This window comes from Loxodonta africana, chromosome 8 (assembly GCF_030014295.1).
Source record: "Loxodonta africana isolate mLoxAfr1 chromosome 8, mLoxAfr1.hap2, whole genome shotgun sequence".
Lineage (NCBI taxonomy): Eukaryota > Metazoa > Chordata > Mammalia > Proboscidea > Elephantidae > Loxodonta > Loxodonta africana.
The window spans coordinates 68582299-68595391 of NC_087349.1; the positions used below are offsets into that span (position 1 = coordinate 68582299).

General features: G+C 39.6%; 1 protein-coding gene across 7 annotated transcripts in view; it reads right to left on the reverse strand.

Annotated features, from left to right (window-relative positions):
• The window catches only part of ICA1 (islet cell autoantigen 1), a 144508-nt gene that overhangs the window by 95054 nt on the left and 36361 nt on the right, over positions 1–13093 (reverse strand). For all 7 annotated transcript variants that reach the window (XR_010322689.1, XM_064290012.1, XM_064290015.1 and 4 more), the window contains exons 5-6: positions 8970–9093; positions 4991–5189 (exon numbers count right to left, since the gene is read on the reverse strand). Coding sequence is in view for 6 of the 7 variants with exons in the window: in XM_064290012.1 (XP_064146082.1) it covers positions 4991–5189; positions 8970–9093 (323 nt within the window). In the remaining variant the exon portion in view is untranslated. The remainder of the gene's footprint in view (positions 1–4990; positions 5190–8969; positions 9094–13093) is intronic.

A 13093-nucleotide genomic window follows, 5' to 3' on the forward strand; every position in this document is an offset into this window, starting at 1 on the left:
AAATGCTGTAGGATTTCATTAAGCCATTAAATAAATGGACCTCATTAAAACGTTGGTTCCCTTGTCCTTGTCTATAGGGACTCTGACTCGTACAAATACCCACACATACATTTCCAGTTTCTCTTTAGATGATTCACAACTATTTTCTTACACCAAACACAGCTTTTATTCCATTTAGAATTGCTATCCTCCAGCCCATTTCTGACTTTAAAGAAAAACAAGATACTTAATTGACCACAGGAGGACTCTCTCAAGGGCATTGGGCTGTGAAAGCTCTGCTGTGAGCTCACAACTTAAGCTGATGTAATCTGCTACAAGAAGCCGACTTCTATTTTTAAACTGCACCCTTTTACTCTGCCTTCAAAGGGCACATATATCACAGGTGGTAGCTTTGCTCGTAAAATACCTTGTGGCGTGGGCTCCCGTCCACTTCCCTCCCAGGATGAATCATGCTGTCAGGAGGGGCTTCCAACTGCACAGAACCACCCAGCCCTGCCCATGTAAATTCATTCACTATTGCCTATTATTTGGTCTTCAGGAGAAGAGCTACAGATGGCCACCCTCTCCAGGTGTCTGGTTCATCGCAGTAATTTTGACAAGGAGCAGATGACTAGCAGGGCCCTTCTTGAGGGCTGGGATCAAGCTTTTCACCTCTTTGTATGTCCAGCCCCTGATACAGGCACTTAATAAGTGCTTATTAATGCTGTGCTGAGAGCTCTGTCATCAGGCCTCTATGCTTTAAACAGGCCAGAAGGAAACAGATGATTTGCTTTGTTTAATTTTAAGTTTACCATTTGTCATTTTGGTCATACTTGCTCTATGCTATTTAGCAGGTTTAGCATTTTGCAAACACTATGAAAAAAACCTTAGTTGGTGGTGAAAGTACACTTGATCTTGCTATTTATTTATTTATACTTATTCTACATGCAGTCCTGGTGGCACAGTGGTTAAAAGCTCAGCTGCTAACCAAAAAGGTTGGCAGTCGAATCCACTAGCTGCTCCTCGGAAACCCTATGGGGCTGTTCTACTCTGTCCTATAGGGCTGCTATGAGTCGGAATCGACTCAATGAGATGGGTTTGGTTTTTGGTTTATTCTGCTTATTTCTAAAAAGAATGAAGAGCTCTGTAATTAAAGTGGTGCTACTATGAAGTCTGGGAGAAGGCAGAACACTACATTTCCCCGTGGTCTACTTCCCTCTTCCTTCCAGTTGCCCCATCTCTCCCTCTAGGTCTGCACAGAAGCCTCCTAGTGGCTCTCCCTGACTCAAGGCCTGGCCTTTTCAAATCCCTTCTCTTATTAAAACCCGAGAGAGCTATGGAGAATCCAAATTTGATCATGTCCCTTCTCAACATCTATTCCCCCTTGTCCTCAGGGAGATGGCCCATCTGGTCTGGACCGCTACCTTTCCAGCCTGCTGGCACCCCTGTCCCCACACCCACCTTGCTTCCCATGACCTGGTCATATGGATCTCTCAGGTCCTTAAAAGTGCCCTGTTTGCTTTCAACTAAAGGCCTTTGTCTAAGTTGTTTATTCAGTCTGGACTCTGCTCTGCTGTCTCCACCACCTCCACCCAGCTCATTCCTTCTCAGCATTCAAATCTTCCTCCAGGAAGCCTCTCTAAAGTGTTCCTGTGGCACCATGTGCTACCTTGAACAGCCATTTATCATGCTGCATCATGTTCACTTGCTCTATTCCCAAATTGGAGTCCCTGGGTCGTAGAAATGGTTAAGCACTAGCTGAAAGGTTGGCAGTCTGAACTCACCCAGAGGCTCCTGGGGACACAGCCCTGGAGATCTGCTTCCAAAAGGCTATAGCCTTGAAAACCCTATGGAGCACCATTCTACTCTGCACATACGGGGTCAACATGAGTCAGAATCGACCCAACAGCAACTAAAAACAAACTAAACCAAAACCAAATTCACTGCATCAAGTCGATTCGAACTCATAGAGACCCTACAGGACAGAGGATAACTGCCCCGTAGGGTTTCCAAGGCTGTAATCTTCATGAAAGCAGACTGCCACATCTTTCTACCACAGAACAGCTGGTGAGTTCTAACTGCCTATCTTTCAGTTAGCAGCTGAATGCTTAACCACTGCGCCATGAGGACTCTTTAACTAACAAGAACAATCTCCAAATTTACAGCAAGAATTAGGAGGGCAGCCATTATATCTACAGGTTCACTTACTATATCCCTCTGCAGGTTACTTGACATGTGGCTGTGGTTCAATGTTATTTACTGAAGGAATGAATAAATGAATGAATATGTACTGAAGATTCCAACCAAGGGGATCATACTAGTGAGGCAGAATTTATCATTTTGTCTCCTCCAAAAAGTGTGAATTCAAAGAACAGAATTTATAGCAAAATACTACTTCAGTTCAGGATTCATCTTGCAACGTGAAGGCGGCAGCTAGCTCTGAGGAGACTGAGATCCCCTCCTCCCACAGTGACTCCTGAGAAGTCGCCCACAGCTGGACCCATCTTTCTCATGACTCAGAAACACGTTTCAGCAACATGTTCTTGAAAGATAAATGGAGTCTCTGTTTAAAATGGAATTCCACTGGGACAAAACCCTAAAGCTCTCTCAAAGCCGAATTTCATGCTATAAACCCCAAGTGAACAGCCAACTACACAATTTAAATTAATTCCAAAAAAGGGCTGCCAGCCACAAATTATGCTACTTCTTACCTGCAAAACCACACTGTCAATTTCCTGAACAGAATGAGATCAGCCCCGTATCTTGGAAATGCCCTAGAGGTTTGAGAAAACATGGGTCTGGCAAACCCATTGGCTGGCATGTGTCCACTGGCTATGCGAGTAGTAACTTGGAATCAAGCACTGGCCCAGCCCTGGAGTTACAGCAGTGAAGAGAACACAGTAACTCCACCCTGCCCTCATGGAGATTCCAGTCTGATCAAACAACCACTAGAAGATGGACTTCTTTAAAAAATATCCTTTTGCTAAATTCTAAGTACAACATGTCCAGGTATTAAATTAAATCCAGCACACATGGGATTGGGGAATAAGGCATCATTTCAGCTGCTTCTGCACGTCAAAGGAATTGCTTTTTAAACTATATTTTCCAAAATCAACAGTCTGATGACACTAAAGAGTGGGTAATGTTTCAGCATTCAACCCAAATGACGAAGGGCTTGGTTTTTATTACATCCTTATATGGCTAGTAACCACTCCCCAAAACGAAACCAAATAAGGACAGTCTTGCACGAAATTCTTCTGCCTTCAAGAATACTTGTGTGCTTACTTTTATAACCTGGCTCATATTTTTTTTTTTTTCATAAGAGGTGTTCGATAAGTGTTTGTTGAATAAAAAAAACCCACAGGAAAGGAAATACTATAAAAATGCTTTTGTCAATTTTAAGTATGTTCAACTTCCTTTTTTCCTCTCTTAGGGAAAAATATGCCTATTTTCTAGGATTCTGATTTTCATCTTCTTGTCTGAGCTTGGGTGGGCAAGTAGCTTAACTTGGGGATCATTTTCCTCATGTATAAAATAAAACCTGTGTCTTGGTCACTGTGAGGCTTAAAGGAGGCAGTAGATCTTAAGCGACCAGACTGCCCTGCTGACGATTTTTATCCTTTTCCTTTTTTTACTCTGTCTATCCCATCCTCCTCCACCCCGCAAATAAAGACAGTGCCAAAGACAAATCAAATCCTGAATAGAAAATCAGGAATCTTCTGATGTAGCCTAGGTTCACCACCATCTAGCTATCGATCCTTGAAAATTTTTATTTACTCTTTTGGGACCTTGGTTTTCTCACTTACAGGACAGTGAGTTTCACCAGACCATCCCTAAGGAACTTTTCCATTCTGATTTTCCACGCGTTCAGAAGCTCACTTACGTGCTTCTAACGCGACTTCTATGATCAGAAATAAAATGGACCTGATTTCCTTCCCAAGGGAGGGATTCTAAATTACAACCTGAGGGAAAAACTTGACTTTTAAAAGAATTTGTATCAATCCACTATCTAGGCCAAGCATGGTGACCACCCTCTTAAGCAACAGAAGGTCCCCCTCTCACTGGCCCCCACATCTAACCCCTAGGGCACCAGGGAGACTATCCATTCAGAGCTTCACAACGATGCACTTGAAATCTAGGGATTTTAAGCAGTATCATGAAATACAAATTGATCATCTGAAATAAGACAGTTGACACAATATTACATCAAGTCTATCATCTGGCCGATTTTTTTTTTTTCTTTTACACACTGAAATACACCCAGTCAACCAAACAAAGAACTACCAAGACTGTACACAACAAAAATTTCTACATTTTCATAAATACCCAATGTACGGCTACCACCTAGTGGTGGAATGTATGATAAAACATGCAAAAAGCTAAACTTAAAGCAAGATAATTAGCTTAAAACAAACAAAAAAACAACTGAAGATGGTTCCTCTGCCGCTCACCATTTACTTCAGGGACGTTTAAGAACATGCCCATCTCCTCATCTATTTTCCTTAGAGAAATTTCTGAAGAGGTTTATTGCAGATAGGGTCAATACCACATTATTCAATCCTACAACGAAACCTTGCTGCTACTGAATACTTCACAAAAACAAAGCAGTGTTATTATTTCTATTAATTTTAGTATGTATTAGCAATTAAGAAAGATTTCCCCAAAAGTCTCTTCTCATTTTCATTTCATTTGACCTAATCCTGATGTTTAGTTATGCATGAAAAGGCATTTGAAAGTGACAACCTTACAAAAAGTGCACATTACATGAAGAATCTGACTTCAATTAGAAGCAGTTACTAAATCCCAGCAATTTCCAGCTGTCTCGTCTATCTTATCCTTGGAGAATTATGTATCACATTAATTGCTATTCTGTCACATAAAAAGATACCAGTGATGATTAATTGCATCCTCGGTGCTTTTGAGTTATGTCTTCTTCACCAGAGGGATTCGAATCACACTTCATTACCTTCCAGCAGGTACCCCTTTTGGTAACGCTCATAAAGCCTCCTACCTTCCTGAACTTCTCCATTTGCTTGTAGAGGTCTGGATCAAGCTCCTGTGACACATCCTTCATCCATAATAACGCTCCTCTGTATTCAGTCCGGCATTGCTCCATGCGGTTCACCGTCAGCCAAGTGTCTGAGATGGCCCGATGCCGAAAAGTCTCCACTTCTTGGTGAAATCGACATAAAGGGTTTCTCAAGGTCAATCTAGACAAGAGGATAAAGCCACAATCTTGAAACTAAGCTGGCCAGCAATTTAAATCCTTGAGAGTTTACCAATCTTAAAGTTACGAGCCTTGAACAGTGCCAGGGACACAGAAGATGCTCAATTATAATCGAAGTGAGTGTGAACTGATAAGTCAGCCAGATACAATTACCCATCTACTGATCCCTTGGCTTACTGCGACATAGTGGGACCATTAAGAAGGACCTCCGTCACTGTTGCTGGGGTGGTCTCTTGCCAAAGTGGTCATTTGAAACTAGAACCAATCCTGTGTTAATGGAGGAAGATCATGGCATGAACATTTCCTATTTCTGCTGTTGGTCACTCCCTGCCTCCTACTCTTCTGAAGTCTGGTCCTTTGTGGAGAGATGAAAGTATGTTTGACTACTGTCTCCTTGAAGAGGCCATTCTGGATTATTCTCTACAGGCCAGGGTATCTGCTGCCTGCTCCAGTAGCCAAAGCAGAAGGAACCATGAACAGAAGCATTCCGAAAAGGTCTAGGAAGGGGAAAAGCACATCTACTGAGATTCTACTGTGCGGTGGCACTTTCAGATATGATTTAATTCTCATTAAAAAAATTAAAGAATATTACACCTGAAAGGGCTATACATGGCACAATGAAGTAGGTATAAAATAATTACAATACTGGCTACATGCAACACACGCTCGTATTCAGCAAATTGTTTTAGGCATATCAAACTTTGCATAAAATATTTATTTCTTGGTGAGAGGTGGTTGCTATTTTTTTTTTCAATCCTCCTACCCAAAATGAGCAGTGTCAGATTAAAATATACTGTTCTCTACTAAGTTTCAAGGCATAGGTTCAAAACATAAAATTAAGATGAATATTTGAATTTCAATTTAAATGCAAACTTATTTAGCTGAAGGGAGCGTGAGTGCTAGTGAGCTGAAGTCAGCTTTTGGCAGTTCCATCAATGTCTGAGATGCCTTACATGGGTGTAGCACTGTAGGATTATAGATAGTACAGTAAACTTAAAGAAAAAAATACCGTTTACCATTTTCCCTAGTTTTCCTCGTCTGTAAAGCTTTGTTTTCTTTTGTTTTTGATATTCAGCACTTCCATAAAAATAGCTTGCTAACACTGTTCTACCTAGATGTTGCAAGTTATTTTCATAGACCTTATGCAGGCATATGTTTACCCCGGTTGGCTTAAATTTAATACAGTTCACCAAATTGAATAAGCAGTTTTAGCAATGACTACTAAAAAAAAAAAAAAGTCAGTAAAACAAACGCTACTGTGAAAGTTTATATAATCGGAGACTTCTATTTAAAGAGAAAAAGACTTTTCAACTGTCTCCCTAAGGATCCAATTCATTTCTGGACTTCTTAAACTTCCCCCCGGATTTTGCCAATTTTCCTAAACTGACTGAAAAGAGAGTCTCGTGAAAAAAGAATTCCTGATTTCTTCGTTTTAAAGCTGAAGATGGGATAACATGATGGTAGATGTTAAGATCTTGAAGGAAACAAAAGGCATAAAATCACTTCATCTTTGCTGTAATTTGCTTCATATAAAACCAGAAAGGTAAAAACCCATTCATTTGTAGCATCAGAGGCTGAATCTAGACCAGAAAAACTCAGTAATTATAAATATCAAGCTTCAGTGAAAGTTGACTCACATCTTCAATCATGAGACTCTACCCAATGGGAATAATTAATAAAGTGTGTAAAGGTCTACTCCAAGGACATTTATCCTTTAGAAGAAAAAAGTGGAGGACCCAGGCAGTAAACAGAGGGGCTCAAGTTAAATGAATCATGGCATGTCCAGCTAATGGAATACTATGCTGTAGATTTTCTAAAACGTATATTAAAATAAAAAAGGTGTTTGGGATACTTGCTAGGGCACGATACAATGCTATTTATATTAAAAACACATTCAGGCATATCCCAAATCATGTCCAGTTAGGTTTGGGAATTCAACTCTGAGAGTTTTACGTAATTCACCTACTTTCTTACATTTAGGAGGACTGGTCGGGATTTCATGTGCCTCAGGAGCACCTGTGTGCCATTAAACCAGAGCCATCATGCATGTGGCTACCTTCCAAACTGCAAAGCTGGCCACACACTGCATTAAATTAGTATGCTGGTTTATATTAGTGATGATTTCATGTATCATTTGCACTGTTTTGATTTCTTTTACTATTTTTGTTTGTATCGAAGGCTGAATTCCATAAACTTTAGGTACCATATGTGTGCTCTGTAAGACAGCCTGACCCATAACTATGGAAGGGTGTAACTGGATAGCCATATTATAATTAATACCATGATCAGTAATGGTAACTCTCACAGTGATTGTGTCTAGGGATTTGTCTTTGTTTCTCATAAGTGAATGGTAATTTTGGTACACAGGCATGCATAAAAATTTTTCCTGTTGAAATTCATAATTACATGGTTAATATATGAGAATCTGCTCTCTGAAGGATTTTTCAGGAATCAATTATCCATGTAAGGCTGGGGAAGTCTATATATGCATAGAAAGTATTATCAACAGCTGAAAAGTGGGTCATCCCTATTAGTAAAATTTGAGTTGTTTTTTCTTTTCTCCTGCTGATTTTCTCCAGATGAAAAACAATAGTAAATCACTGAGATAAGAAGATGCAATTCAAGGCTACACAAACACGCTTCTTGGAAGAACTGAGGTAGAGAACAATTTAAAATGGTTTCATTCAACTATGAAGATGACATTGGCCACAAAGACAGGGCTAAAAAGGTCATTAAAAAGAACCCAAATGCCCTGGAGTGGGACTATGGAAAAACGGACACAGTCTGTTTCATTTTTTCGACTCCACCTTTCTTGAATTTTCATAGGAACACCTGTATAACTCCTGGGTATGGATCACAGGCAGATGTCTTGCTCTTGGACCACCAGAAGGCAAAGCAGTAGAAGTTAACACGAAGAAAAAAAATGTTGGATAATTTGAATAAGTCAAATTTCTATAGCCTGTATATTTTTAGAAACTACTTATAAGCCTTATTTAGGTATAAACCTGCCTAACATTTTTTTTTTTTTAACATTAGTGGGTGACATTTTGGGGGACTTGTTAGTTACTGGAAGAGGGCAAGAGGAGAAGAGTGTCACCTTTCTCAGGCACAGAGAACACCTGTATGGTTATTCAACACCAATCAAGAAAATGAGTCATGCTTGAGTTAAAAAATTTTTGACAGAGCTTATCAAACTTGAATGTGCGTAGGAATCATCTGTAGAGCTTATTAAAATACAGGTTCAAATAAGCAGGTCAGGGTAGGGCCTAGATTCTGTATTTTTAACAAGCTCCTAGGTGATGATGCTGATACTCCAGGGACCACTCTGAGCACTGTGGTTCAGGGCATCTTGAACTTCTTCTCTCTGAAGTTAATTGGCCCCTGGAGAGCAGAGAAGGAACCCTTCAATGGGGTCTCATTAGGCTCCTGCTTTAATCAGCTGCTGGAAGGGGACCAGACTGATTGCTATGAGCAACGCTGAGGGTCGAATATGAGCCTAGGACAGCACTCACATTGACTGGCATATGTCATCTCTTCTATAGATGAGAAGAAATACGAAAAAAATAAATTAGCAGGAGAAAATGATATACATTACCTTAATCAGAGCATTAAGTGGGAAGAGAATAACAACTGAGTACAGGATAGCTTCTTAGTCTCTGGCATGAGCTTTCTAAAGAACCTTGTGGAATTCCCCTTCCTGTGTGGGTGGGTCCCAGAGTCTCTCCAGACCCCCCAAAATAAAGCTCCAAAGAAGTTCACACACCTTTGCTGGGAAGAAAAGCAGAGGGCCTTTCCTGTCGCTTGCATCATTTTTCCTGCTCTGGTTTTATCTTGGAAGCCTTGAGATCGAAGAAATTTTCCCAGTTCATTTTCTTCTTGAGACAAGACTGATGAAGAAAAGACCAAATGGAACCATGAGCAATGAGTATTTTTGTGACAGAGAGGAGAAAAATCACAAAGTCCATTCTCTTCCAGAGGCAAAGATGACATGAAATTAAATCCAAATGGCAGGCTACAAGGTAAGCTCTCCCTGCCATTTAACTCCCATGCCATCCTTCCATTTACAAAACAAGAGATCAAATTCACTTGAATACATCTGTCCGTGAGTTTGAGGCACTGTAATCAGAGCCAGAAAATGACCTCTGCACTGAAAAGCAAGCCAATAATGTGCTGCTTCAAGCTGAAACAAAGGAATTGGGTTTGCTGAGTACGACTGCGGGAATCTCGTGGCTGCCTATAATGTAGTGCCAGCTTCCTCCTCCTCTTATTCTCTCCGGCCGACTTTCTGGTCTCTGTGTTCTGAGCTACATCCTACTTGATTGTAAAGCAATTCAAACACCTTATCCATGACACAGGTTTCTGATTTGAGGGGTGGGGCTGGGGATTGAAGGTGGGTGGGTCATCAGGTTGATGACTTGTTTGATTTTTAAAATACAGAGCTGGAACTGAATCTGAATTGGCTATATCTAATCTTGGCTTGATTTTTAAAGACAAACTCAGACGGCACTAGTGGTGAAAGATTTCTATGGGCTGATGTGGCAATGAATATAAAAAGTCACAGAATTGTGTCTGTCTTTTGATATTGCACTTCCAGTGCCAGAACCACATCTTAAGAAGTAGAAAAATGGACACAAAGATATAGATGCACACACACACATACATACATACGTGTGTATACACACACACATATATGTATACACAAAGATAATCATGGTATCATTATTTGTAATTGCAGCAACTTTCTTTCCCTACACTGAGGACTGATTTAAAAAAATGCAGCACACCTATACAATGGGATGGTGGAATGTCATGCAGCCACTAACGGTCATATTACAGAAGGACTTTCAGTAACAAAGAAAGGGGACCATGCCCATCGCATGAAAAAGCAAGTTATAAATAGTAGCTACAGAAATCTATTTTTGCTCAAAAATCTCATCAATGTATATTTTTATATTTATGCTAATAGAAAAATGCAAAAAAATTCTAGCAGTGGCAATCTCTTGAGCAATTATCTTTTTCTTATTTGTAAATGTAATTTTCTACGATAAATGTGTAAGAATTTTGAAAAACAGCACTTCTATTATTATACTCAGATTTACAAGACTATAATTTCACATTTAGATTTAAAGGATCTTCAAAGACACTAACTGAAAATGAGCCACTACTACATGAACCTACCATAAAAAACGCAAGGGTAGTACAGGTACGGTACATTTTTATAGTGTTAAAGTAGCTGAATATGAACTATTAACTTAATAAATATTAACAAAGTTATGCTACTGACATTTTTATGTCCTCTGATAGCAGTTATAAAACTTCGAATTCTTAAATTCACAGTGTTCAAGAATCACAAGATATATTTGTAAATTTTCTGTTACAAGACACTATCTTCCCAGATAACTCTGTGTGGATCAGAAAAACAGATTAATTCCCCACGACATCCCCTAACAGACACAGTAACTCACTAGAACAGTATGCTCCTATGTGGACAGTAATTAAGGGCCTGTTTCAAAAGTGGTTCTTACAGACTTTAAGGCTTATGGTAAAAAAATGTTCTAGTCATATTTTAGGAGATGAATCAACAAGTGGTAAGAAAAGAACCTAAAACTTGTACTTGAGAAGAAAAAGGGAAAATATCATTTTGAAAAAGTGAATTTAAATAAAATAAGGCTTAAAAGTGGTATTAAAGGTTAGTTGAGAAAAAGGTAGTTTCTGAAGAGGCTGTCACATTGCTCATGTAGATTGGATCCCAAGAGAGAGAAATAAAATTCCAAGTAATTTTGTTTAAGGAAAAATCCCCAAATACTATGTATCTGTACACTTACTCAAATGAACGTGTTCTATGGTAGCATAACTTGAAGAAAAATTTTCCCTGGCTTTATGAAGATTCAAACCACGCAAACAAGAAAAACAGTAAAACATCAGCATTGTAAGAAAATCCAGACAGGCAGCTCCACATTTCCAAACACTTCACATTGAGAGCTGGGAATGGTCCAGTTCCCAAACGCTGCCTTCCTAGACTAATGGGCTCCACTGGTCCCCAACACACACCCACCAACAGCTGAATCGCTCCCTGACAGGAGACTGAACTTTCTAGAATTTTTTTCACCCCTAAACATCACACTTACTATCCACATGCTCTGAGCGCTACTCTTATCCCACATTTCTGTACTTACACATTTACACAGTTTGTACCTCCCATGTGTCTCTAAAACCGCTTTCCAGATGCTGCTAGAATTCTTGTCCATTTTCATGAACAATCCAGGTATCTTTCAAAATGCACCCCTTTCCTGACACAACCTCTCCAACAACAGCTGTAGAACTTGGCCAGGAACTTCAGGTTCAAAGGTGAAGGGTAAGCTTGCTACTCTTCCATGTTAATTTATAAATGCAGTACACGCTAAACGTTCCATTGGGAGGGTCCAGAAGAGACTTTTAGAATCCATTTTTTTCTGTGAGATCGATGATTATCCTCCTTCCTCTTCTGTCTCTCAAAAATCAAGTTCATCTGTCAAAGCCCAGCTCAAACACCACTTACTCTGTGAAGTAACTAGGAACCATTTGCTGTCGAGTCAACTCTAACTCATGGTGACCCCATGTGTCAGAGTATAATGAGCTCCACAGGGTTTTCCAATGGCTCATTTTTTTGGAAGTAGATAGCCAGGCCTTTCTTCTGAGGCATCTCTGGGTGGACTTGAACATCCAATCTTTCAGTCAGTAGCCAGGCCTGTTAATTGTTTGTACTATCCAGGGACTCACCTCTGTGAAACAGCTGATTCTATTTGTCTACAATAGCAGCGTCCTCTTGGAATCTACTTTACCACTTAACCACAGTAGGGGTGGTATCAGAGGTAAGCGTATGCATGTGTGTGTGCACGGGTATGTGTCCAATTCCCATTAGACCCAAGCTTTCTAAGACAGGGACTTCATCCAAACTTGTGTTCTCCAGGATAAGCAAAAAGCCTTATTTGTGGCACTAATTAAATGCTTGTGTAAGTGAATTAACTATCATTTTTGCCTTGTCATCCCCTTTTTTATCCCCAAATACTTTATTTCACTTTAAATACTTATTTGATATTTATGCCATGGTTGTATATAGCTTAAAAAATAGTATCTATTGTTATAAGGTTCTTTGCTTTTTAATTCTTTCCATTCCTTCTCCTCTCTACTTACTAGTACAGTGAAACCTGTTGAGAGCTGGAACTTGACAGGACAGCCTTGTTTTTCTGGGTCTCGAAAATTTTCCGGATTTGACAGGGTATAGTCTTACCACTTTTTTTTCTCTATTAGTAGGAAATATCTGAGTTTTCCTTCTCTGACAAGTTTTTAGCTTTACACAGGTTCCAGCTTTTGCAGGTTTTACTGTATATAATTCACTCAATTCCATAACAAATCTCTCCCTATAGAGAGGAATTTCAAATTTTACTCATAATAGCATGAGGCTACCGTCACCTTTTTTACGTCAAAGCCCCAAGTCACATACAAATGAATACATTTAGCTTAAGGCTAGGGAAGAAACCAATTCCAGATACCTGGAGGATTATTTCGTGGTGAAATGTATTTCTACCTAAATACACCAAAGTAGGCTGAAGTGGTTACAAAATCATTTTTGGTCATTTTATGCACTGGAGGATTAAACCAGGGATGGCAAACACATGTCATCTTAAGCACCAACTCTGATTAACTGGCAGTGCTGCCCAGAGGGCTGTGGAAAGAACTGTGAGCTCCATCAGGCTGGAGGCTGAATCACTTAGTGATGGCCAACGCTTTCTGATTGGTCATTCCTTATTTTAAAGTATTTAAATACTGAAATTAATTTATAGAGGTTTAAAATTCAGGTACAATATATGTATCAGATAACACAAAGTTTGTACTTAAAAGGTTTCA